Below are 27,706 nucleotides of genomic sequence, written 5' to 3' on the forward strand. Positions count from 1 at the left end.
AATTGTGAGCCTACAAAGCAATCATGCATAATGTGTAGAATTCCTATGTATCACCCCAACCACCACCTCCTTGCATTGTTGTGGAACATTTGTTACGAATTATGAAAGGACACCATCAAAATACTACTGCCAACAACGGTCTGTACCTTAACATTTGGTTTATTTTTCCCATGATTCACTCTATTATTAGCACCATGTATTAGTACTGTACATTTGTTACAGTTCATAAGAGGTCACTCATATTTGTACTGTTAATCACAGTCCATCATCTGTCACAGGCTTCACTGTGTTACACAGTCCTATGCCTTGTACACTCCATCCAGAGTGTACAGTCAGTGGCTCTCAGTTTCATCACAGACTTCACCTCAGTAAATTTTAGAATGTTTTCCTTACTCCAATAGAAAAAAAATCCCTTATGCCCCTATGATTGACCCTTAGCATTGACATAGTACCTTCTTTGACATTGTTGCAAGAATATTACAATATTGCTGTTAACTGTGTTCCATAAGTTACATTAATTGTATTTTCCCATGTATCTCCATGTTCTTAACACTTTGTTCTAGTTCCTAGAAGAACACTCTATTATTTGTACTGTTAACCACAATCCTCATCCACCACTGACACTATGTTACACAGTCCCTATACTATTCTCTAGCTTTCTTTCAATTGACATTTATATCCCTAGACCACCCCTTTGAGCCACAGTCACAATTATAAATCAGCAGTATTAGGTACATTCAGTATGATGTGTTGCCATCAACTCTATCCATTTCCACATTTATAATCAAACTAATTAAAAATTCTATATACATTAAGCATCAGTACTTCTCAGCCCTCATCCTATCTCCTAGTAACCTATACTCTAGATTTTAACTCCAGGCATTACTCTTCATGTTTGGTTCATATAAGTGAGACCATACAATATCTGTTGTTTTGTGCTTATTTCACTCAACATAATGTCTTCAGTGTTCATCCATGTTGTCATATGCATCCAATTTCATTTCTTCTTACAGCAATGTACTATTCCATTGTATGTGTATACCACATTTTGTTCATCCATTCATCAGATGACGGACACTTGGGTTGTTTCCCTCTTTTGGCAGTCATAATGCTGCTATGAACATCACTGTGCAAATGTCTGTTCACATTCTTGCTTTCAATTCTTGAGAATATATTCCTGGTAGAGGGATTGCAGGATCATATAACAATTCTATGTTTAGTTCCCTGAGGAACCGCCAAACTGTTCCACAGGGCTGCGCTGTTCGACATTCCCACCAACAGTGAAGGAGTGTTCCTATTTTTCCATATCCTCTCTAACACTTGTAGTGTTCTAGCAGGCTCCTTTTAAGATTGGGAATTTCCTGTGCTTGACTGCTGTGTACATAGCATCCATCTGTGCTCTGCATCTCTCTGGGGGGCACAAGGAACTGATGCCTACTTTGCTATGAGAAATAAATCCTTTTTCTCTGAACCAAGAATCTCATGTCTTCTGCCAGCATCTGTGAAACTAGGTGAGGTTAACTAGTTAATTTTCAAGTAAAGCAAAATCTCAGACTCTTTACACTTCTTGATATTGAATCGATTTCTTTAATTCTTATAGAACTGTTTGAGTTTCCTATATTTTTTAACGTCAGTTTCAATTTTCAGAAGTTTCTTCATTTCAGCTAAGATGTCAAATTTATTGGCATACATTTCTTCATTTCTTTTTAAATATCTGCAGGATCTGTAATATTTTAATTTTCATTTCCAATATTGATAATTTAAATTTTCTCTGTTATAGAATTCTAGGTTGGGAAACTTTTATAACTTTCATTGAAGATAGTCCATAGTCTTTTTTTTTTTTTTTTGGCTTGCAGTATTCTGTTCATTTTGCTGGTCGTTCCTAACTGTAATCTTACATTTTCTTCTGGCTGCTATTTTTTTTCTTTTATTCCACAGTTTTCTAAGTGTGGATTTCCATCTATTTAAGGTATCTGGGATTCACTGAGCCTGTCATATCTAGAATTACTGTGTTTCTTCAGTGGTAGAAAAGTTTCAGCAGTTGTCACTTTAAAATAATGGCCTCTGCTGCATTTGTTTCTCCCCTTCTGATTCTGATTAAACAAATGTTTTAAACATGTGTTAAACCTTTTCACCATATCTTTGTTATCAGTTATTCTCCCTTCTGATCTACCTTTTTACTTTCTATGCTGCACTCTGGAAATTTTATTTTGCCTCTGTTCCAGTTTACTAATTGTTTCTTCACTTGTGTCTACCCTGTTAATAAATCCATCCAACGATGATTAAATTTCACTTATATTTTAAATTTCCTAACACATCCAGTTGTTTTGTAGTTGGTATTTGAGAGTTACGATTTCTAAAGTCTTCTAGAGTCCCTTCTTATTGTTCATACTTTTGCTGGTAGTCAAGGGATCTAGTTTCTTGGCTGTGTGTTGAACGTTTATATTTGTAAAATCAGTTGTAAAAAGGGCATGGTTTCTAGTGAAAGTTCTTTTCTCCAGAGAGGATTTGTATTTGCGTCAGCCAGATTCTTGGGGTCACTACTAGTCCTGACCCACTATTGCAGTCATTTATTTCCCTGTAATAAACTACCCCAAAATTTATGGGCTTAAAACAACAGTAATGCATTATTTCCCCGATTCTGTGGGATGGCTGATGTAGGCAGGGGATGCTTCTGCTCCTCACTCCTCATGATGCTGGCTGGAGTCACTCGTGCGTATGCACTCAGCCCGGAGCTGGGCGGTGGTGCAGTGCCCCAGACTGCTTCACTCGTGCCTGAGCACTTGGTGCTGTGTTGGTGCCAGCATTTTGGTTCTCCTCTTTGTTCTCTCTAGTGTTCTCTCAGCATTCCTTAGTCTTGCCCAAACTTCTTTCCATGGTGGCAGATTCCCTAGAAAGCAAGAGCTCAAGGTGCCAGGTCTCTTAGCAGCTATGCCTGGAACTAGCACAGCATCACTTAGCCTGACGTCAGTTGATCACAGCAAGTCCCGGGTCCAGCTCTGATTCATGGGGAGGGGACGTATATTCTACCTCTTGAGGGGACTCATGGTGCTCCAATGCAGCGATGGGAGAAATTCAGGGCAATTAGAGTCTACCACAAGCACGTTAACCCTTGTTCAAGGTTTGACATTTTTTTGCCAGGAGAGCCCATGGGATTGAAATGAGGTAATCATTTGGGTGTCCATATAATTTATCATTCCAGCTGGAATGTTGCTGAGAATCAAGTGGAGCCCTGTTGTTAAATGTGCTAGGACTCGGGTGTAAACCTGAGTGTCTCAAGCAAACTAAGGACCCCTGGTTACCCTGGTACAATTCTTCGGGGGCTTTTCCATTTCCTATTTACCTTCACTTTGAGGGTCTCATCTCTCGGATTTTAATTTTTGAGGTAAGGAATTCCTGCTGGATTTGTGCAGGCTCAGGGCTGTGATTTCTGGCCCCTTACCTTGTGAGGTGCTCTCACCCAAGGGCCTCATTTTCCCTGGGTTGATATGTGACCTCAGGGATTCTTTTTTCTCTTTGTTTTGGGTAGTTCCTTATTATTTCATGATCTTTTTGATGCTGTGGAGATTTCATTCAGCTTTTATAGTTGTTTTCAGTGGGAGATTTGATCCAAATAATTTAGCCTAGCCCAGTGTCATAACAAATAGAAACAAGGGTAGTGCATTACCTTGCTATAGCAGAAGAAAGGAACAAAGAGTTTCTGAATATCAGAAAAATGCTTCTTTTCCACAAGGGTTTCACAAAGGTTTCCTCTAGAGTTGGGGAGAGGGGAAAATTAAGAAATTAGAACCGTTATGTTGCCTTTTTTTTTACTCTGTCTCATTTTTTGACAATCTGTTGATTCCCTGTTATGAAAAATTAGGGAATTATTTTCTTTCAAGCACAATTTCTCAATTTTTATTGCTTATATTTTTACTTTGTCAAGGCTGTAAAGATTACAATTCTTTCCTGCAACCAGTTCCCCTGCTGTTTAACCTTGGTATTGTAAATAGAATTGTACTTTCTTTCAGTCTTTTAATCATGCCATCCTATTCCTAAATTATTTCTTTTCATTGATCTCTTTTGCCTAGATTTTAACATTAGATCCTTGACAGTAGCGTTCATGGGTGATTTTTACAAAATAAGCATAGTTTCTTTTCAGCTCCATAGTAGAATTTCATCTATACTTTAGACTCATTGATATTTTGTGTCTGTTTTAGATATTTAGTTACACTTTCCTCATTTATTATTTGCCAGTACATATATATATCTTTCATATGTATCTTTCTTTCATTCCTTAAAGCAGAGTTCTAGGTAATTTAATACATTTATGTGTGTGTTTTGTTTTTGAGCTGTGTACTTTAAATGTACTTGCTGAAGAATTTATTTAACCATACTTTCCTTTCTCTCTTCCACATGCTTCCTGTCTTTATTTGCTTTAATGTTGAAATCTAATTTTTAATAAGTACATGTTTTTGTCTTAATTATAAGCTCTGATTTAATTTGGTCAGTATTATTAGGTCTGGTAAAATATGTTTGGCCATGTTATTTTTCTCTAGCTTTGTGTGTTTTTGTATCAAAATGGTTTGTGCTGTTATTTCTATGAGTTTGTTATACTTGAGGTCCGTCATCCAAGTTCCCTTAATTTGTTGCTTTAACAAGTTATATTTATTCAATTAATTATCCCATGCGTGCCTTAATGATTTCTTCAGATGGGTATAACAAAAGTGATCCTCAGTTATCGTGGCGTCGGTTCTCTCATACACCTGCCTCCCTTCTCACTGCCCTGGAAGGGAAAGGCTTACATGTTTCAACTAATGGCTGCTTGGAATTGATTACTTTTCTTATTCATAGTATTTTTAAGGAAATGCTTTGTTATTATTTTAAAGTAATAAGAGTAAAAAGGCTTGGCCAAGAGAGGTCCTTTAGGAAATCTTTGAATAAACATGCCAGTTATTTATATATTAACCTTTCTAAAAAGTGTTCTTAATAATAGTTTTCAGGTGAGCTAAGTACCTTAGCTCTGAGTCATATTTACATTATAAAGTTGTTTGATGAACACTATTTTTTGTAGGTAGAGATAAAAAACCAGTTTTCTACTTTTCAAAGCTAGAGGGAGCATTTAGGTTGACAGAATGTATGTCGTCGTAGCTGAGAATGGGCTATGGAACCTGCCTGCTGAGTTAAAACCCTCCTCAGTCACTGAGCTCTGAGACCTTAGAGTCATGCCTTTGCTAAGCTTCAGTTTTCCTATTCGTAAATTGGACATAGCAATAACAAAAGTATTTAGCAAAGTACCTGGCATGAGTGAGTGCTCCGTAAGTTTTAGTGACCTTTTATTCTTCTGGATTTTTAGATGTAGTGTCAATTCTTCTACATGTAATATGGGCCCATAGTAGTGGGAGCTAGAATTTTGAACAGAGTTGGGATAGAAACTAGCGGTTAAAGTTCTTAGACAAAAAAGACAGTTTAAATAAATGGCCAATTTTGTAAACATTTAAAAAATATGGATATAAGCAAATTCATTGCTTTGGCCTATATTACATTACAAGAAAATATTTTAAAAGCCTACCATTAATGTGAAGCCAAGTAGATAATCATTAGTGACTGAGTTGGGTGCCCAGTGTCCATTCAGTCCATTGAGGTTGGCTGAGCACTGGCTTTGTTCCTATAATTCTCCAATTTGATTTTATAAATGATTGGTGGGAACTAAGTTATCAGCCATCTTCCTTGATTACTGAAGAATAAAAATATTTTTCTATCAATCCTCATCATGTTTTGGTTATAGGTAACTAGAAGCCAAAAGATAGCTGGTTTCCAAGGCAACATGGAGCTAGTTAACTATGTTGGCCTTAGCTGACATCTTTGATTTATTAGTTTGCCAATTTTCAAAGTACTTATTGTTTTTACTAGACTCTTTCATGTATATTCTCTTGTCTTGAGTCTTCTAATGATTTATAGATAATTTGCCTGCCAGGTAGGTGTCTGAAATAAGGTTTTAAGCAACAATAACTTTTTGTTTTATCTTATAAAGCTGTGTAATACAAAAACAATTAGTATGTATGCAGAAGTATATGTATACTAAATCTGTTAACGTGGATAAGTGAGTATTGCCTCTAACAGAGTCTCAAATTAGTTGTATGTAATCAGAAAAACTCACCACATGTCTTTTGGGTCAATTTTTCTCTGATTAAGATAAATACATAATATGAACTTTAGCATCAGTATCCTGGTATTTTAGCTTATCTAGACATTGATCCTTCTGTTGACATGTTATTGGGGAAAATGTGTAATTGTTTGAATAGTTTCCTTCAAGCTTTTAAATTTGGAAAACTGGAGCTAATAATACTAGTTGCTTAAAGAACACATGCTGCCCTTTGGTTAAAGCTTCAGTCCCTCTCTTGGTCTGAGCTAGCTCCTTTTGTCACTTTTTCTTCACTCATACCTTACTGTTTCTACAATATTAGCCAGGTCTTTCTTCTAGCTTCCACCATTTTTTTTCTGGATAGATTTCTCTTCAATGCATAACATCATACAGGGGTCCTATACATCAACCCTCCACTAATACCTTGCGTTGTCATGAGACGTTTGTTATAAATTATGAAAGAATATTGTCAAAATTTTACTACTAATCATAGTCCTTATCTTACATTTGGTGCGTTTTCCCCCCAACCCACCCTATTATTATTTTTAAATATATTTTTTATGACAGAAGTTGTAAACTTATAAAGTGGTCATGCACATGTGCATGATTTTGTGCTGAATTCCCAAACAATATCCCTCCGTCAACACTCCACACTGTGGTGGAACATTGCTGCAGATAAGATAATATCATCTGATGGTTACCATGTCCATAGTGTACATTTGGCTCACACTTTCCATTGCCTCATTATCAACACAGTAATTTATATAGATGCAAGAATATTATGTTATTACTGCTCACCACAGTCTGTAGGTCACTCCAGCTGTATTTTTCCCATGCTTCTCCACATTCCCAACACCTGCAGTAGTGATGTATGTTTGCTCTAGCTCACAAAGGACACTCTTGCATCTGTACCATCAACCACAATTCTCATCCACCTCTTGGTTTATGTGCTATTCAGTTCCTAAATTATTCTCTAGCATTCTGTCAATTGGCAATTACATACCTAGACTATCATTTTCAGCCACATCCCCATTTATAAACTAGCTATTACTCACTGTGTGTTACGTTCCACTGTATACATTTCCACACTTTTTAGTAAAGCTAATTAAAACTTCTACATACATTGACTATCAGTAGTCCTTCTCAGTCGTCCTCTTATCTCCTTTAAGAATCTACCACCTACCACCATGTCTTGAAGATATTTTCCTACAATTTCTTCTAGAAGTTTCATGGTTCTTGCTTTTATTTTTATGTTTTGATCCATTTTGAGTTAATTTTTGGATAAGATGTGAGATGGGGGTCCTCTTTCCTTCTTTTGGCTATGGATATCCAATTCTTTCAGCACTATTTGTTGAATGTGACTGTTCTGCTGGGTGGGTTTGACAGGCTAGTCAGAAATCACTTAATTTCACTACACGTGAGGGTCTGTTTCTGAACCATAAATTTGGTTCCATTGGTCTATGTATCTGTCTTTATGCCACTACCATGCTGTTTTTACCACTATAGCTGGGTAATATGATTTAAAAGTCTGGGATGAGGGTTTGCTTTTCCTTCTTATGATGTTTCTGGCTATTCAGGACCGCTTACCCTTCCAAATAGATTTGATGATCGTGTTTTCGAATTTTTTTTAATGCTGGTGGGATTTTTATCGGGATTGCATTGAATCTATATATTGTTTGAGTAGAATTGACATCTTCATTATATTTAGTCTTCCAGTCCATGAGCATGGAATGTTCTTCCACTTAAATAGGCCTTTTTTTATTTCTTTTTACACTGAGTTGCAGTTTTCTGGATACAGGTGCTTTGCCTCATTGGTTAAGTTTATTCCTGACTATCTGCATTTTATCTGTCATATTTTATTTTTTTGACACTTTCAGTTACATTTGTTGATATAATCTTCACTTCTAGACTCTCTTCCAGGCCCCTCTCTCCTGTCTTTTCAGCTCTAACACACCCTTTAGTATTTCCTGAAAATCTGGCCTCTTGCTTAGAAATTCTCTCAGTTTTTGTTTATCTGTGAATATTCTATTCTCGCCCTCATTTTTGAAAGACAGTCTTGCTGGATACAAGATTCTTGGCTATAAGTTTTTCTCTTGTATCTTAAATAGATCAGACCACTGTCTTCTTGCCTCTGTGGTTTCTGGTGAGAAATCAGCACTTAATCTTATTGGGTATTCCTTACTTGTTATGCATTGCTTTTCTCTTGCTGTTCTCAGAATTCTCTCTTTGACTTTGGCCTTTGACATTCTGATGAATATGTGTCTCAGAGTTGGTCTATTCAGACTTTTTCAGATGGCAATATATTGTGCTTCTTGGATATGGATGTTGATGTCCTTCAATAGGGTTGGGAAATTTTCTGTCATTATTTCTTCATATATTCCTTCTGCCCCTTTTCTCTTCTCTCCTCCTTCTGGGACACCCATGACACATGTTTGCACATGTCTTGCTGTCATTTAGTTCCCTGAGACCTTGTTAACTTTTTTCCATTCTTTCCTTCATCTCTTCTTTTGTATGTTCACTTTCAGAGGCCATTTCTTCAAGCTCACCAATCTTTTCTTCTGCCTCCTCAAATCTACTATTATATGATTCCAATGTTTTTTTAAATTTCATTTATTACACCTTTCATTCCCATAAGATCTTCTATTTTTCTATGCATGCTTTCAAATTCTTCTTTGTGCTCATCCAGTATCTTCTTAATATCTTTAATCTCTTTAGCCATCTTATTGAATTTATTAAGGAGATTTGTTTGAACATCTGTGATTAGTTGTCTCAACTCCTTTATGTCACCTGGAGCCTTATCTTGTTCCTTTAACTGGGCCATAGCTTCCTGTTTCTTGGTGTGGATTGAAATTTTTTGTTGGTGTCTTGGCATCTGGATAACTAGAGTTTTTATTCTGGGTGCAGTTTTTCTCTTTAGTTTAGGGCTTCCTGCCCTTTCTCCCTTGCTGGTTGTGCCGTAGGAGCCAAAGTTGTAATTGGTGCTATGAGCTGTGGAGGCCCAAACTGCCCTTATTGCCCCAGGAACCAATGAAGCTTCTCTCAACTTCCTCCTTTGCCAGGGGTAGGGACAGAGTCACAGCTGTGTGGAGTAATCCAAGCTGTGCAGGCCTAGAATGTAGTTGCCCAGAGAGACTGATAAAGCTTCACGCCCCTTTCTCCCCTGCCTGGGGCTGGGATGGAGCTGCAGGTGTGGGCAGCAATCTATGCAGTGCAGGTCCAAGATGGCTGCAGTTACCCCAGTAGACTTCCAGTTATTCAGTACCTGCAGTTACCTGGATAGGCTGGTGCAGGGTCCGCCATCCTCCTCCCTGCTGGAGGTGGCACTGGGGCCTAGGCTAGAGCTGCAGTCTGATCTGGATGGAAAGATGCCGGTCCCCCCAGCACTGAGATTCCTAGTCCACCCTGTTTCCCCTCATGCCAGGCGTGGAGTTAGGATGCAGCTCCCAGCCTCTTTCTGACTTGTACAGGCTCACACTTTATTTGTTCTCAGGACTATACTTTAGCCTGCTGAATTTACTCAGCAGTAGCAGAAGTTGGTGCCCAACCGTCTCTTTCTCCCCTGTTTTTGGGAAGTGGAGCTTCCAATTCCAGCCACGGAATAGGTCCTGAGGCAACTTGTGCCTCCAGTGGAGGATGGCACTGGCCCCCAGGGTGTGGAGCCTCTACTCACAAGTCTTCTCTGCAGATGGGATTCTCCTCCTTCTGTTCTTTCAAGGATGTTGGCAAGATGCTCTTCGGGTCTCCTGGAGCCTCTAAATAGATGCTTCAGCTAGCTCCACACAGTTCTGAGTGTTTACCAACTGCCCTCTAGCAGAAGCTGACTCTAGGAGCTCCTTACTCCTCTGCCATCTTGCTGGTTCTTCTCCTCCCAAATGACTTTTAAGCAGATGTACAAAATGCTTTTTGGCTATAAGTTGTTGGGTTTTTTTAATTGCTTGATACTGTAGGAAAACAGAAGGATATAGGCCTCTCCTTCCACCCTCATACTCTTCCTTTACCCACACCAAAGGGAAGGGGGAAGTATAAATGCTTACTATAGCTCCGAAATCTGTTTTGTTGTTCCTTCAATTAATTGATAGATAAATCCCCCCCTCCGCTTCCTTAAAGATACTCCTTTTTCTTAGATGTTTCCATGAGAGAATTTGTAGTTGCTTTTCAGAAATCAGTTTGTGGTTAGTCCCAGTTGCTCACTTTTCTTCTAGATTTAATGAAATGTTCAATCCAATGGTGATTCTGTACCTGAATGGGGCAAATTTTCCTGGTTTATAAAGGTTCTTTTCCTGGTTAGGCTTGTTATTTCTTGACCTGTCAAGTCACCCCTTTTCGCTTCTGTTTTGTGGCCCCACACGTCTCAGAAGTGGAATCTCTGACCTCTTTTTTTTCTGGCAGCATACCCACCAGGCAGACTGGATTCCCTTTTGGTTAACTGGGGCTTCTGTTACTTTAAGCTAGGGTTTTGACCTAGTCTGTTGAGTGAAGGTATCAGTCTCCCTTCAACAGTGTCTCGCCCATTTTCAAGGACATAATCCTCTGACAAGTCTGTCACTGAATTTGCTGTATCTAGTCTGAAGTGTCTGTCACACAGTAGTGAAGAGATGGGCCTTTTGGGGGTTGCTTGCTAGCTGTGTGACTGTGGGCAAGTTGCTTAGCTTCTCTGAGTCTCTTTCCTTATCTGGAAAACAAGGTTTCTAATAGTATCTACCCCTATCAGTTAGAATTAACTACTACATATAACAGACATACCAAAACATCCCTTGTAAAGAAACCACCAAGGTAAGCAGCTCTGGTTGAGTATATTGGTTCCATTATCTTCAGGCAGCCCTCAGCCATTATTAACTTGTAGCTTCATCCTCAAGGTACATCCCAGGCAGCAGAATGGAGGCAAGAGGGGTAGGCATCAGGGCTCACCCGCTTTGTACCTCTTCAGAGGAGCATGTCCAAAAACCACACGGCAATTTCTGCTTATATTCCATTGGTCACAATTTGATAACTTTGCCATACTCAGCAGCCACAGAACCTGGGAAATACTGGTTTTTAGTTGGGTACAATTGCACATCCTTGAATCAGGCCATCACCTTGTGAGCTTGTTGTCAGCTTTAAAGGAGGCAGTGCTTGAAAAGTACTCAGAATGGTACCTGATACGTAGGAACACCTGAGCCATTGCCAGGCATTTTTATTGTGTCCTCTGAAAAAGGGGCAGTTTATCAGCACTTCTCACTTTCTCTTGTTCATTTTGACTCATTCACATACTTTCCCAAAGGAGTGATCTTTTATAATACCATACGTGAAACTTAGAGAAACAACCATACGTGATTTATTTGAAGGGATGAGGTAGGTAGGTGGTTGTTGTTTGAAAACTGTTTGTTTCTGTAGAAGAACTTTCAGCTTTTTAATTTCATTAGTAATTCTCTGCATTGGTGGAATTGATAGTCTGCTTTTACTTTGATTTTTAAGCCCTCAACTGCTTTTCTTTTCCACTGCCTTTGAACCAAAAAACCCACTGTTTTCTACATACTGATTTTTAAAAGATAAAATGAATTTGAAATTAGTTGTACTTAAAAAATTTATTATACCCTTTAGTTAAATGAAAAGTCTTACGGTGATAAAGAATGAAGATGTGGAATGATTTTATTTAACACATAGCCTTTTGCTTCACTAAACACCTCAGTGTTAACTGCCAAATTTGTATAGATTTTTATATAAGGTCGACTTTGTTGTTTTTCTTTATACCCATCATCTATTGAATTTTACAGTATACATAATAATGAATTGCTCTGTGATAGCAAGAGAGTTAGTTGAACCTTATTTTCTTGCCTCTTCTGAAGTACAATCTACTCAATCTCTAGATAATCCAAATTTTGCTCAAGACACAAAGAAGAAGGGAAGGAAATACAACTTGGAACCAAACTGGCTTTTTAATATAGCCTACTTTCTAGTTTTCAAGGTTGCTGAATTTTTATATATTGAATCTTAAGTGTTCTTTTCTGGCTGTGATACAACAATTAGACATTCACATGCTTTAAATGCATGTGGTTGTGGTTTCGGTTTTGTTGTTTTGAAACAATCAATAACCTGTGACTTTTAGATTCTTTTGTTAGGTATTTCTTACCAGTATTCATCAATCTTTTTTCTTTCTAGAAAGATTCCTTTAAAAATATCTGTACAAGGATAGAGTCTAGGAAAATATGCAAAAATAAAAATGATTGTGTTAGAATGGTAGGATCATCAGTGTTTGCATTTGTGTTTATTTTTAAAGATAAAAATATATATAATTAAAATTAATCAAATAGTGTGATAAAGTACTAAAAATGCTAGATTATCTAGTTCTTTGTAAAACCGTAATAAGACATAAAAGGTTATCATATTCCATGAACCTTAGAGAGTAAAGTTAGTATCATTCAACATTTCTTAACCCTGAAAATTAGCTAATAAACATGTTTTAATGAGGTAAAAAATTAATGGGGGTTATTTTTAAGTAGTAGATGTTTGATTTTATATTTTAATAATATATGTGCTAAACATTATATAATAAATAATGTATTATATAATAAAATATGTGCTAAACATCCTAGAGGACAGTAATCAAAGTTGCTTTTGAGAAATTGGATTTGTCTTCTCTTTGTTGTTTTTTGCCCTTCTCTTCACCTCCCTCACCACTGATTCAAAAAGGAATTTTCAAAAATTAACTAGGTATTCTTTTTTTAAAAATTGCTGTTAAAATTTGCTTTTAAATGTAACAGGATACCCTGGAAACCTGGGATTCGAAAAAACCTGTCATGCTATTAGGTTAACTATGTTAAATTTTATACCAGGGAACAGGATTTAAGACATGTAATAAAGAGGTATATTATATAATTATCTCACTCTTTAATATCTAATCCAGTATTTTTCAAAAATAGTGATTGAAAGTAAATTAGAATTTCAGTATATTTTATACAAAATGCTTAACATTATACATTTTTTTGCATTGCTGGAAAACTTTAATTAAATGTAGATCTTTTACAGCCTGTAAGGTTTGTAACCAATGATTTTTGTTTGACAGAAACTCTTGAACTGTTGTGCATTCTTCTCAAGAGAAGGAGGAATACAATCACTTCTTTATAGAAATTATTTTAGGCAAATTCTGGATTTTCTCTCAGATAGTTGATTCTGCTCAACGTACTTTCCTTTATCACCGTTCCCTTGGTTCTTGTTCATGGAAGCAAATTAATTTTAATATTAGCTTAAGTAAATGGGAGTAGGAAGAGAAGTCTGCTACAAAAGAAGCCATTATAATGTCAAAGCTAAATACAAATAATTTCTAAGTTACAAAGCTGTCTTGGATAGTCCATATTACATTTCTACTTTATTTGCAAGGATAATTATCATTCAGACACTATCATTTTAATCTTGACTGATATTATTAAAGTTTAAGGCATTTAATCATAATATATTAGATTCAGGTATCTTTAGGATTATGTTATCAAATATATTACTCCTAACTGATTTTAAATTGTTGATAAAAGAGCTACAATGATTATTTAGATCTTTAGATTTTGTGCATGAAGCTGGAATGATAAAAGTCCCAAGAAATTCATTGTGTTCATTTTTTTAACTAATACAAATGAAAACTGTTTACCTGTAGCAATTTAAAGTATTTTTTGCATCTTACAGTATTTCATCAAAATGTTAAGCATAAGTTGATGAAAAGTTCTCAGCTGTGTTCACATCTAAGTAAAAAGCCTAATTAATGTAAATGTGCTTTCTTGTGCATATTACTGCGTAGTTATATGGTAAAAAATACCCTTTATACTAAAAAGGTCATCGAGTAATAGAAACCAGTGCTTATTGAAAGTCTGTGATCAGTAGGGCACTTTACTCACAATTCAGATTTGAATTTAAACCTTACAGAAACCCTATGAAATAATCATTATCATTCACTTTTTACTGTGAGAATTTTGAAGTTCAAAGAAGTTAAGGATCTTGCGTATTATGAGGTCATGTAGCCGGTAAGTGGAACTTAATGAGATTTGAACACAGGTCTGATTTCAATGCCTGTAGGTTTCACTGTGCCATATTTTTTCCCATAATATGGAGGTTCCTTGGATTGTATGAGTCATAAAAAGTTAATCTCCTTTTCAGCAAGCCTGATATCTGAAAATCTAGATTCACTAGTAAGGTAAATTTGGGATGTTCTTTAGTTTTGTGAGACAGGTCACCTCACGCTCTATAAGTGCCATTTAAATATTATTTGCTTTCTCAAAACTCAGTTTTCATTCTACATTTAGGAACCCCTGCATTATGATTAGCAAGTGAGGCAAAACCTGTATTCAACCTGTGTTCTGTATTCAACACTTGGAGAATGACTTGCTGTGTGCCAGGGTCTAAGTAGAGATCTAAGGTCCCTGTTGGCTCTGGAACTGGCACACCTGGCTTTCAAATTTTGGTTCCACCTCTCACCAGCTTTGTGTTCTCGGGCAGATTACTTAGCCCTCTAAGTCTCTGTTTCGTCATCCATGAAAAGAAAAGGATAATAATACCTCTTTTAGAGTTGTTGTGAGGATTAATTGACATAATCCATGTTTGTAGCATTTTATCTGTCATGTTAGAAACACCTAGTAAAGGTTATCTTTTACTAATAGCACCTTAAAAATAGCATTTAAAGTCTAAGTAATTTTCTTTAAAAACAAACAAAAACAAGCTGAAGAAGCTTATTCAGTCTCATCATCTTCTGCCTGGGATGGTAGTCATCTTCTTGATAATATTTGAAAAATCTCACAAGGATTTTTTTTGTATTATTCTGCCTGCTGCCATAAACATTTTAAAAATGTATAGAAAACCATGAACCATGTTTGTATGTTTTCATATTTTAAGGGCAGTGCTAGAATGACTGCATGGGATAATTCAAATTCAAGAGTATGTATGTTTGGCATATGGAAACTATAATGACGTAGTTTTTTTATTGTACAAAAGAGAAAAGCCTTTTATTTCGTGATTTATTGTTTGGAGTTACACTTATTTATGAGAAAGAGATTTGAGAAAGAAATTGTGCAGTGACTATAGACAAATCTATTGCGACCACTTTATCCTGATTTCCAATCAGCATTTTATATGATTTCATGAGTTTCTTGAATGGAAGGAATATCTTAAGAAAATAGTAATATTTGAAAATGAGATATTTTTTCTAGACTTACAACCCAATATTTGACTTACAACCCAATATTTAAGTACTTGAATATATAAATCTAAGTGCAAGTATTTTTGACTTTACAAAAAGTGTATCTGTAAATTACACAAGCATAATCTAGTTGAATTTCCTACTATATTATAACACTGTTTTTTGGATATTGTGATTTATTAAGAGCTCAAGTAGGAATTAAATGCATCAAGATAGAATTTTAAAGAGGCTTACATAAAAATGAGCCACAAACATCTTTCAATAAGTGGTTTCCATCAATAAGAATTTTGTTGTAACTGTTAAATTCTCTTTTCCTGAATTGATACAAAAACTTTATTCGTAGTGCTCCTAAGGAGATTTGTTCTGTTTCCTGCAGAAAGATATGTCAGGGCTATTTTTATTATCTGGAATGAAATCTTATTAGAGAAAATCTTCTTTGACATTAAATCACTACCATTTTTTCATTACCAAAGTCTAAATGCCAAGGAAAAGGCAACTCATATACTAGACACTTTATAAACAGTTCAAATATAGTGACTTCTCAAGTAAATTTTACTTTCTTTTTGTTTTCCTAATTCCTTTAAATCCTAATTAAGCCATTTTAAAGCACATAAGAGGTAAATGTGATGTTTTAGCAGAAACATTTTTTTCCCTTGGTATACACAGAAGAAATTTATGTAGTTAATATGGAGATTTTTTTAAAAATGTGAACTTTAATGTGGAAGATTTTTTGGTACAAGTAGATTTTGAAAGGATTCTTTTAGTATGTACCTTTTTTGTTTCCCTAGATGTTGTAAAAGAAAGTAGTTACAGTTCTGGGAATGTATTTAGCTACGTATATTCTAAGTTTTTAGTTGTAACCAAACTTGGCATGTATGCTTATTTAGCTAACCTTATTTAGGTTTTTAGAAACCTTTTGTTAAAGTTTGTTAAAATTAAGTTTTAGTTACCTGTTTTTAATGGCTTAAATTTACAGTAGCATATTAGTACATAATTTCTTAATAAAAACCAAGGAAATAATTGACATAGAAATGATTTAGCTGTTCTTTGAGAAGAAAAAAGCATACTCACATTCAAAGCTAAGTTTTTGGATTATTTCTCGAGATAGTGAGCTCTAAAACTGAATCTTTTAAAATCACTTATTTTTTAACAATGGGTTAAAGAAATTAACAAAAATCTGTGCTTCTGAGATTTGGTGTCAAAATAGATACTGAATCAATAAAGTTCTTTGTAATAATCTTTAATGGTGTTCATTGAATATTTTTTAGCTTGAAAAATGAACAGATATTAAGGGTAACTCTGAAAATCAACTTCTTTATTAGTCTAACACCACGTACTGTTTTGAGGCTAAGTTACACATGCTGTATTGGAGCTCAGCCTGCAAAAACTGAATTTGCTGATTTTGTCACTTGTTAGACCAGCCAGGGTTGCTGTAACCTGCCAGTTGACTACATCGGTGCATAAAATAGCATGTGGAATCATCAAGTGGTACTATTTGCTTTTAAAGTTACACATTTGACTTTCTTTTATAATTATCAATACAAGCAAAGAAACTACCAGTGCTTTTATTTATTTATTTTTATTGTCATCAAACAGTTCTCTGGGGATTTTCAGCAAAATAGCAATTCAGCTATAATTCCGGTATGAAATACAGGAACTGTGAATAAGCTTTTGGTGCCTGCCATTAAAAATTAAATCATTAGCTTTAATACCTTCTTACAGTTTCATTTCATTTCACTACAGGTCTGTGTTAGTAAATCTGTACATCAGTTTTGCTCTCAATGGCTAATTTTACCAGTTCAGTTTCTTTGTAGATTTTTGCCATAAGTACAAAGGATTTAAAATCCTTAAATAGCCCCTTAAAAATTGTTATTACCATTTACTTAAAAGAACGGTAGATTGTGTACATGCTAGATCATATTGCCGGTGCCCAAGACATTCTGATTGAAAGGCAGGTTTTAAGGAACAACAAACCAATAGCAAAAGCGTTCAGTCTTTATTTACAGTATGCAGAAGAATCACTGTTTTCCCTTTAGGTGTAAGGGTCTGTTCAGCAGGAACACCCCAGAGAAGGACACATTAGCCATAGAATTTACATACCGTTAGCTCACAGTCATTGGTTAGCAGCAGGGCTCTGTAGTACAGAGCGAGCTGGGCACGTTACTGGGGATGCCTTTGATGCTGTGGTTTTCCGAAGCGTGCCGGCTGCATGCTTGTTGCCTTTGTTTGTGACACAGGTGATTACTTGATAAAATGAAGTGCATCGCTGTGAACAATTGACCCTTTGGAACAATCAAGGCTGGTCAGCAGTCTAAAACCACACTTCAGAGCCATCATGATAGCCTCAAACTTAAGAGTCTCCAAGGTGCAGACAAAGGTGTTGTCTTCCTTTAGCACAAGTCGAGTGCCATTTTCAGACTTTATGAAGTACTTAAATTGAATGATATTTGATGATACTGAAAACTCCTCCGGAAATCCATCCAGCCTGCTTTTGGACACCAGAACAATGCGCGATTTTATTTTTGATATGAAATCAGGAGCATTGCAGAAGATTCTCAGTCCTTGTGAACGATCATGGTTATCTGTTATTTCTAAGAAAGTAGTCTCTCTGGGTGTCAGCTGTTCTTTTTCCCACCTGGATTTCACTTCCTCTGCCAGCCCCTTGAGCTGAAAGAATTCTGCTTCTTGTGCGAGAAGTTGATTTTCTCGAAAACCTTCGGGCAGTAGAAGTTCTCCATTTCGTAGGAAGTTTAGGACATGCCTGAAGAGGAGCCCATCCCTGTCTATGAAATAATGACCATCAGCATCAAACGGGCAGAGGATTTTTCCATTTACTATACCTTCAAGGAAAGTGTCTGGGTACTTGGTCAGTGTTTGTTTCTGAGTAATGTATAAATATCCACCAACGTTGAGGGTCATCAGTGTGGATTTGCAGTTCTTCCCTTGGTCAGTATCTTCCAAGCTGTTGTGTTTTCCTTCATACTCCTTTTCTTTTTCTCTTCTGTTTATTTTACGCTCCATTTTTGCAGATGCTATTGCAGCTTGTTCCTGGCTTTGAGATTTTTAAAAAAAGAAACCCTAACACACAAACACGCCTTTATTCAGTCCCAGCCTGTCGATGGAATGGAAATGCTGGCAGCGTCGCCTGCGCTGTCTGCTCGGTTTTGCAGTAGGTGGCGCATCAACTATGTATGCCGGGGCTTTCTGGAGTAAGACGGAAAAAAGATGATTTGCATTTAACTGTATCAGGGAAGGGATAGTTGTGAAAGGATTTTCATGTACATTCTTTGAAATAATAAAAGTTATCCAAAATAAATTGTATTTCCTCAGCCACTTACACATATTCAGTTCTCCAGCTACATGTGCATTTTTATCCATTTCTAAATGCCTCTTAACATTACTTAATCAGGCTGGCTGAATATTGAATGATACTCTCACCTTTTAGAAAATAATGTATATTGAATTTGTATCCTTGTTTAAAGTGATATGTAGAAAACCTGAGGAGAAAGAGGAACTAGGTGTGTAGAATTTTCTCTTACATAAAAAGCTGTGCATTTTACAGTGGTATAGTCATTTCTGAGACCCAAATAAGAATGTATAAACCTGTTATTTGTGGTACCACACTCAAATTTGATTGGAATTGCTTGTCATTCTGATTGGGGGTCCTTAGCAAGTGAGAAGAAAATTTCTTAATGTCTTTAACAAAAGGGTCTTTTATTTTCTTTTGTACCCAAGCAGAAAGGATTGACAGTAACCATTTATATTTTTTGTTAAGACTTCCTATGGAAAATTCACAGGCCTGAGCATTCTGTTTCACCCTAAACCTGCTTCAGTGCTAAACAAAGACAGGGACTGCTGTAGGAAATGCAGTAGCTGTGTGGGCAAGAGTGTGGGTGAGAGGGGGAGTCAGCACACCTTGTAGAGAACAGTGTTGGGAGTGAGTTGGGGTTAGTTTTATTTTATTTTGTAATGTTCACAGATGGGGAGAGAAATGACCTAAGTGCCTCCCCATTCTTTTTTTTTTTTTTTTAAAAACCTAGCAACTGGAACAATGTGAATGTGATTTTCCCGACTTTTCCCACCAGCCCCCCCCCCCCCTTGTAACTTGCTTTCCAAAGCATTTTTTGGAGATCTCAGCTTTCACTTCTAGAATTTAAGGACCTGGTGGTTTAAAAAAAAATGTGAATGTTGTCTCCATCACACTATTATTTCATGGGTCACTGCTAAATTATTTTGAAGAACTATATTGTTCTTAGAATTAGAATTTAGATTTTATGTTACATTAACTGCGAGTTGATAGAGATATTGGAACAGATTCTTCTGAAAATGCTTTTTATTTTCCATGAAAAGATTTTTCTTTAAAATTTTTTTATTCCCCTCCCCCCCAGTTGTCTGCTCTCTGTGGCCATTCACTATGTGTTCTTCTGTAACCGCTTCTATCCTGATCAGCAGCACCGGGAATCTGTGAATCTGTGTCTCTTTTCCACATCATCTTGCTGTGTCAGCTCTCCGTGTGTGCGGCAGGCACCATTCTTGGCCAGGCTGAACTTTCTTTCGCACTAGGCGGCTCTCCTTACAGGGTGCGCTCCTTGCATGTGGGGCTCCCCTACGCGGGGGACACCCCTGCGTGGCAGGGCACTCCTTGCGTGCATCAGCACTGCGCATGGGCCAGCTCCACACCGGTCAAGGAGGCCCCGGGTTTGAACCGCGGACCTCCCATGTGGTAAGTGGACGCCCTATCCGTTGGGCCAAATCCGCTTCCCTCTTCAAATATTAATATAAAAATTATACCTGCAGTTATAGCAGTTTGAATTTAGCATTTATGTATCATTGAGGTTATTAGAAGTTCATTGAAATTGAACTGGAAAGCTAAGGCATAAAATTTTTAGAGCTGTGTTTTTGCATAGAGACTATGGGATTCAACTTCCCCATTTTACCAAGGATAAAATCACAGTCCAGAGAATTTTTAGTGTTTTGTCTAGGACTTTACAGCTTGTTAATGGCAAAGCTAGCACTTTGGAGTAAAGTTTTATCTCAGTCCTACATTATTTAAGAAGAATCTCTTCTTATGTTGTAACAGTCCCATGTGTGTGATTTTGTGTTTTTGGAATAGATTCTTTACTATGGATGTGTTGGTTTTTTATTATTTTAAAAGGTCTAATGGTTTTTTTGTTGTTGTTACAATTTTGGAAATGTTTTCATGAAATTCTTATTGCAGATAGCCTCTGCATGTGAGTATTATTTTAGATAATAGCAAAGTGAATTAAGGTATAACAACTTCTTTTATAAGTAGTCCTTTTTTAGTGAACTTTATGGGACATCAGAATCAATACAACATAACTAGTATAGTGATTGTGGGAACTTGGAGCTGTATACCCCAGAAAAAAATGTTCTTAAACTCAATCCATTCTCATGGGTGTGAACCCATTGTAAGTAGGACCTTTTGATGAGATTACTTCAGTTAAGTTGTGGCCCACCTCAGTCAGGATAGGTCTTAATTCTGTTACTGATGGCCTTTTTAGGAAGGTGAGAGAGAGAGAGAGAGAGAGAGAAACTTGGAGTAGCCAGAAGCTGAATGTCAGGGGAACCCAGAAGAGAAGGGAGAAGCCAGGAGAGACTGCCATGTTCATTGCCAAGTGACAGAGAAGCCAAAGACCAAGAATAGCCCCCAACTGTCCCCAGAATGCCACAGTCTTCTGGGAGAAAGCATCACCATGATGACCTTCCAGGAGAAAGCTGATGCCTTGATTTTGGACTATTCTTAGCCTCAAAACCGTAAGCCAATTAATTCCTATTGTTTAAGCCAACCATTGCATGGCCCTTGCTTTAAACATCTGGGAAACTGAAACAGTGGTGGAGACTGCTATAATTTTCTTTGTATGTTTAAATAAAGCAATGTAGTTGAATACTGTGTAAGCCGGATCTGCTTCCTTATACTCTATTTTACCTGTTTATAGATGCCTTTCCCACGTGGCAGCCTTGAGGCTACTGTGGCTGGAGGATGGGCTTCCATGGGTGAGGGTTGAGGTAGCACTGCTACAAGTGGGACAGTAGATCTCTTCACCCACCACCCCTGCACCCCCCCCCACACACACACACACACTAGCTAACTCTCTCGCTTCTGGTTTCTGCTGCCAAGTTTTCCAGACTACTAATGTGTGACCTTTGTTTCTGCTGGTTCGCCTTGACAGATTCTGAACCATCCCACCATATGCCTCTAACCCTTGATTGCTTTTTCTCACTGTCAACTTCACTTTGGTGTTCCTGGCTTCTGAGGCCTGACATGTATGATTTCTCTGCCACCCCTGGCCTGGCAACAATAATGTAACTGAAATCTTGTCTTAAGGTTTGGCTAGAAACCTGGCATGAATCTGTAGGACTTTTGTATGTCCTATATCCCCAATTTGCAGTCTTAAAAAGAAAAATGGGTTACAGTAGGTCCCACCTTATTCCTGTTATTCCACCTTACCCCCAGTAAAGCAACATAATTGCAATTCACAGAAATTACAGGGGTCATTGACCAGTGCTGCCTGTGGTGGTATACCTGCCCCCACGAGAAAGCCAGGTCCTTTATGTTTACCTGCTGAAGGTAAATATTGTCCTAGGAATTGCCAATTAGGTCAACACAGCCCAGAAACTGTAAAAATGCTTCAGTACCTGTCCCACAGCAAATGTCCATGGTTTATGTGGCTATATTTCTCTGCCTCACTGCAGATACAAACTGTGGATTTAGCAGAAGGACTTGACCTATGTGTCAAAGTTCAGCCCACCTAGGTGCACTTGACCACTAGACTCAAGGATTTCACCTGCATTTGCAAGCAGAAAAGATATAAAATTTTCAAAGACAGAGGCCCTGTTTTCTACTTAGTACTTCAGCTTGTTATTAGTTAGACCACCTCTATCTTAAACATTGGTAATCACGTTTATAAAAGAGTTCTTCAACCAACTTTGAAAATTTAAGCAATGCCACTGTCAAGTCCTTGGCCCAAGTATATCCTGTAGTTAATTGGGCCCAATATTTAAGCAAATCTGGGCAAAATCTTCCATATGAGGTAATGCTGATCTCTCACCATCTGCATTAGCAGAACTTATTGCAGGCCAGTGGGAAGAATTCCCATCTTTTCTACCAACTCCTGGTGGGAGGTGAGGTCATTGCCATCCCCAGGATTGGCACAGCACATCTTCATAATGTATACTTGCCCATTTATTGCCAGAGATACTCTCCTGCTGTGGAAACAAATGCAACACAAGGTACCTTTCCCGGTTGGGAGACATGAGATTTGCCAGTCCCCCCAGACTCAACAGGCCACTCCTCTGACAAGTTTAAACACTTCTTTTCACATACAGAGATGGTCTTAGGAGTTATCTTTAATAAGAACACTGTGCTGCTTCTCCACATTCTCCATCTCTGCTAAATCTTTTTGGTTGTTTTCACGTGCATGCTTCTCTACTGGTCTTTTAAAAGCACTAGTTCTTACTACCTTAGAAGGAAACTTAGTTAAGCAACTACAGCTAGAGCAGCCCCTGTCCATTTTCACTTAAATCTATCATTGTGTCTTTGTACTGGATTTCCCACATTTTTTTCAGTTGTACTGATGTGTGTCTTTCTTCCTCACTTGAATTTGGTGCCCATCCACTTGACCCCATGATCTTGTACCTATTCCTTTTTCTGAGATGTGGCTAACGCATGGCTTTCTGACTTTTGTGCTCTTTTGATTCCTCTTCCTTCACCTTTCACAAGTTGAGTTTCTTCTTCTTTTTTTTTTAATGTATGGATTGTTTTTTCTTCTTCACCTCCTACAAATAGCATTCAGTGTGAGAAACATTAATTTTGATATTCAGTTATGAATTCTTTAGCCTCTTTTCGGGTGTTACAAAATAGATTACACAGTGGACTGTGTTGACATATTTTAAGAGTCAAGGGCTTTTCCATGTTAATCTAATTCTATTTGAATATCAAAACTTTAGTTTCATTTTGAAATATAAAATTTCTCTGCATTACACATTGTCTGGTCCTGTTGTCATACTAAGGCAAGTACTATGTCAGCTGATGTATTTGACTGATTACACAGGAAGAATGCTTGACTCTTCCTAGGACTCATTAGGACTCATTGGACATAACCTCTGGCAGGAAAGGAAGGTCAGGTAGATGTGTAATTCCTGTCAGGTACTAGTCAATATGTTGCATTATTGAACTGAGTCTTCACAAGAATCCAGGAAACTTTGCTACATTGGCAAATTATTTAACCTTCTTGGGGAGTATAGAAAAATATAAAACACTGTGTGCCAAAAAGAGCACAAATAAAAATGTTAGACTAGATGAGAAATTCAGGTAAAATTTCATTCCACATGTTCTTTGTTTTTCACAATGGGGGTAATCTTGAAAATAATTTATAAATCATATTATTTCATATTTTACATGTACTGTGGTAGATGAGTATTTTAGGGAAACCTATGTCTTATAGTTGTAAACAGACCATACCTTAAGTTATTGTTTGTTTTATTTTTTTATTTAGAGAGAACCAGGGATTGAGCCCAGAACCTCATATATGGGAAGCAGCAGCTCAACCACTGAGCTACATCTGCTCCCCACCTTAAAATGAGTTTTTTTCAAGTGTGGCCTCTGTATTATCACTCATTGGAAAATTTTATTGTAATCAAATGAACAAAACATTTCTTTGGGCCATCAAATTATTGAAATTATATTACTATACAGAACTCATATTTATAGTGCTATTTGGCAAAAATGGAACTTTACTTTCTCTTTGGAAAGAAGATACTTTAAATTAAAAACCATTATCCACAGTCTCAAAATGAGGAACATGACTTTGAAAACTCTTGTAAATATATCATTATGAATATCACTTGCCTTAGAGGGGCCCTCCTCCCAAATGCTGTTCCCTACCACTTCTGTTGTCCTCATCTCCTTGGATCCTCTGTGTCTTTAGCGATGAGGTCGGGTGGGGAGGAGCAGGAGATGGGGACAGCAGGAGAGTGTATAATGGTTCACAGGAGCAAGCACAGTTTATAAGGAGAGCATAGTGAATGCAAATTTTGGATGGAGAACTCTATTGTATTGTGCACTTTTTCACATTTAACATTTCTGAAATTGTGGTATATCTTAAAATCATTGGCTTGTCATAGTATAAGGGCAGTGTTTTATCTTTCTTAGTGATGCAAGAGTTGCTGGTGAATACTAAACTTATGTCTTAGGATTTAATGAAAGTTTGAGCAGCTCTGTGAGCTCTTCCCTCCATACCACCAAAAACTAGAATTGACAGAGAGCTATTGATTCACCGACTGACAGACTGATTTAGAGCAGTGGTTCTCAGCCCTGGCTGTGTATTAGAATTATTTAGTGAAGTTTTAAAATATACACCACTACTCCCTCCCCACACAGTCCAATTTAAGCAGGATCTCTGTGGGCCCAGGGTATTAGCATTGTTTTTTACAGAGCATCCCTCCCCCCCCCCCCCCAATGATTCTTATAATCAACCATAGTTGAAGAACCACCATATTAAGAAAATCAGTGGGCAGCGGACTTGGCCCAGTGGATAGGGCGTCCATCTACCACATGGGAGGTTTGTGGTTCAAACCCCGGGCCTCCTTGACCTATGTGGAGCTGGCCCACGCTCAGTGCAGATGCACACAAGGAGTGCCCTGCCTCGCAGGGGTGTCCCCACATAGGGGAGCCCCACGCGCAAGGAATGCGCCCCGCAAGGAGTGCGCCCCGTAAGGAGAGCCGCCCAGCGCGAAAGAAAGTGCAGCCTGCCCAGGAATGGCGCCTCACACATGTAGAGCTGACACAGCAAGATGACTCAGCAAAAAGAAACACAGACTCCCATGCCGCTGACAACAACAGAAGCGGACAAAGAATATGCAGCAAATAGACACACAGAACAGACACACAGAACAGACAGGGTGGGGAGGGGGGAGGGGAGAGAGATAAATAAATAAATAAATCTTTAAAAAAAAGAAAAGGAAAGAAAATCAGTGAACTCAGGGAAGGGGACTTATTTCAAAGGAGTCCTTAATGGTGGAAACATAATCTCTGTCTTACAGTTTTGAGGATCACTTAATATCAAAGTACCTTGAAAATTATACAGAACTAAACTAATATATGGTATTACTACTATTACTAATTAAACATGATAAAGAGAACAAGAGTTATTGAGGATGAAATCAATCAAAGCTTGAATCATATTCAGGTGGTTGAAAAATACGTGCCATTGGGTTGTCTGTGGTATTTCACTAATACTGTCTCCCTCATCTAGATTGTACAGTCTCCATAAGCTCTAGGGTCTTCCTTTGTACCCCCATCTCATCTAGCATGGTGTTGGCCCCATTTGACCTTAGTATAAGTCTATTCTCCAGGATACTTAATCTTTCCTGGAAGGATTTTTCTCTCCATTTCTTTTGTTATTGGTTTTGAATTCTTTCCAGTTTTAAGTGCAGCAGCCAAAGCTGGATAGCACCTGTTAATGAAGGTCTGACTAAAATACACTACGGCGATATATGATTTTCCTGCCCCTTTCTTTTATTATTACAGCACAGCATTTCTTCATGTGTTTAATAAACTGTGTTTTATTTCTGGGTTTTATTCATGCACTTATTTTTGAAAGCAACTTTGGGAGTAGAGATCATATCTGTTTGGACAATATATTGTCACTTCTGTATTTTTTGAAGTTTTAATATTGATTGATTATGGTATAACAAGCAGAAAGGAGGCTATATTCTGAAGTATAGGTAGAATGATAACTTGTGAAATTGTTTTGTTAACATTCAAATCTTTTCCAAGAGTTTTGTTATTTGTTTCATTGTTGCTTTTAGGAGGTATGGGAGATTAAACCCGGGACCTCGTACATGCAAAGCTGGTGCTCAACCCCTGAGCTACATCCACTCAGCAAGTACTTGTTTTTAAAATGTTCTTTCACTCGGTATTTCTTTGGTCAGAAGTTTGTTAAGGCTTCTGTAGACAATGGAAACATTTAAACTCCTTTGCACATTTAAAGACTTCATCTTTGGATTATACTCCACTTAACCACTTTCTTACTCCCCATATAGGCATTTTACTTTTGTGGCCGTCCAGTCTTGTCATGCACAGCTTCACTTTGGTCGGCCTTACAATCATTCTTTGTACAGGAATGCACACCTCTTCTTTCTCCCAGTCCGTACCTTATACTTTCTTTAAGCCCTCCTTAAAACACCTCCTTTCTGATGTGTGCTCATTAATTTCATCATGTAGTGATTTCTACATGACATTGAATTCCCTATGTTCTAACTTGTGTGGTCTGAACCGTGCTGTTCATATTTTCTTGCTTGTGGGCTGTTCCTTTAGTTAGTTTATTCTGTGTGTACGTAGTCCGCTGAGCAAAACTGAATGCTTCAGCCTCTGATTCAGCCTTCCTCTTTGTCTTCCTACCTGGAATCCTTGTTTATTTTTACTTCTGCATAAAAGACATCAGTTTTACCAAAATGGGACCTACTTAATCCAAGTCAAAATATATTTCAGTACTTTCCCTACCTTAGGAAAGGTTTAATCTTTAAAAATTACAGAAAGATACTGTCGTTTTAGAGAACTGTGACTAGCTATTTTAAGTGTGAAGAGAAAATAGGGGGGAGTTTGAAAAGATTTCTCGATCCTCAGTCTGAGTCCTCAGATTATTGTTTCAGTATTTGATTTAAAATTGGGAATTCCCTGTGTATTAGGCATACACATAATTTGAATATTATTATAAGAAAACATTTCATAAACAGATATAACTTTTGGGAGTATTTATATAACTGTTTGTTGCCTTGAGGTACATAACCAAATGCTGGCTCTAATTAGTTTACTGAAATCTGAACACACTGTTTTATTCCTAAAATTCTTGAAGAGTAAATGGAGGTCAGAACATCAATTCACAAATTTTAGTAGAGTTAGGATCACTTTCTTAATAATATAGGGAGAACAAGTTTGCCTAACTGTTTGGTTTAGATCCCAAGTAGCTTGTATTAATAAGCTTATATTAATAGGCCCTGGGAACCACAGTAAAAAAACTGCTAAGAAAATCCTTTAAATGAGAGGAAAGGAGACTAGTAGGAATACTAAAAATGGCTTACCTTTTAGATGAACATACTCTAAGGAAATATTACTCTCTCAGGCCTTTTCCAGCGAGGATAGACACTGGAGTGATTTGGTCAGAAGTCTAGAGAATCAGTCCAGCATCTTGTCTACTAGTCCTCTGGTCTGCGTTTTAACTTGAGTTGGAAGAGTTCTTAAAGGCCTCCCCATTCAACTGGCTCAGAGTGCTCTTGTGGCAATGAAAACCCATAACTTCCTGATGCCTAATGACTTCCTGACATACTTGAAATTGTTACTTACATGCCAATGCTAAGAATAAGCATACCTACTAATTACTTGAACTTGTTCAAACAAGGGATGT

The 27,706-nt window shown here is 37.3% G+C and overlaps 2 protein-coding genes across 2 annotated transcripts in view; one reads left to right on the top strand and one right to left on the bottom strand.

The window, feature by feature from the left end:
• The window catches only part of GTF2F2 (general transcription factor IIF subunit 2), a 176,281-nt gene that overhangs the window by 67,926 nt on the left and 80,649 nt on the right, over positions 1-27,706 (top strand). The gene's annotated exons all lie outside the window — the stretch shown is intronic.
• KCTD4 (potassium channel tetramerization domain containing 4) lies at positions 15,086-27,676 on the bottom strand. The gene is made up of 2 exons (XM_004457860.4): positions 27,384-27,676; positions 15,086-18,485 (listed from the first exon to the last, which is right to left on the bottom strand). The coding sequence occupies exon 2, from the start codon at positions 18,300-18,302 to the stop codon at positions 17,523-17,525; it is 780 nt and encodes a 259-aa protein (XP_004457917.1). The 5' UTR covers positions 18,303-18,485; positions 27,384-27,676; the 3' UTR covers positions 15,086-17,522.

This window comes from Dasypus novemcinctus, chromosome 15 (genome assembly GCF_030445035.2).
Source record: "Dasypus novemcinctus isolate mDasNov1 chromosome 15, mDasNov1.1.hap2, whole genome shotgun sequence".
Taxonomy (NCBI): Eukaryota; Metazoa; Chordata; class Mammalia; order Cingulata; family Dasypodidae; genus Dasypus; species Dasypus novemcinctus.

What these genes read in the sequence shown, in the direction of transcription:
- KCTD4 (XM_004457860.4), bottom strand. Translation starts at nt 18,302, where the DNA reads ATGGAGCGTAAAATAAACAGAAGAGAAAAAGAAAAGGAGTATGAAGGA.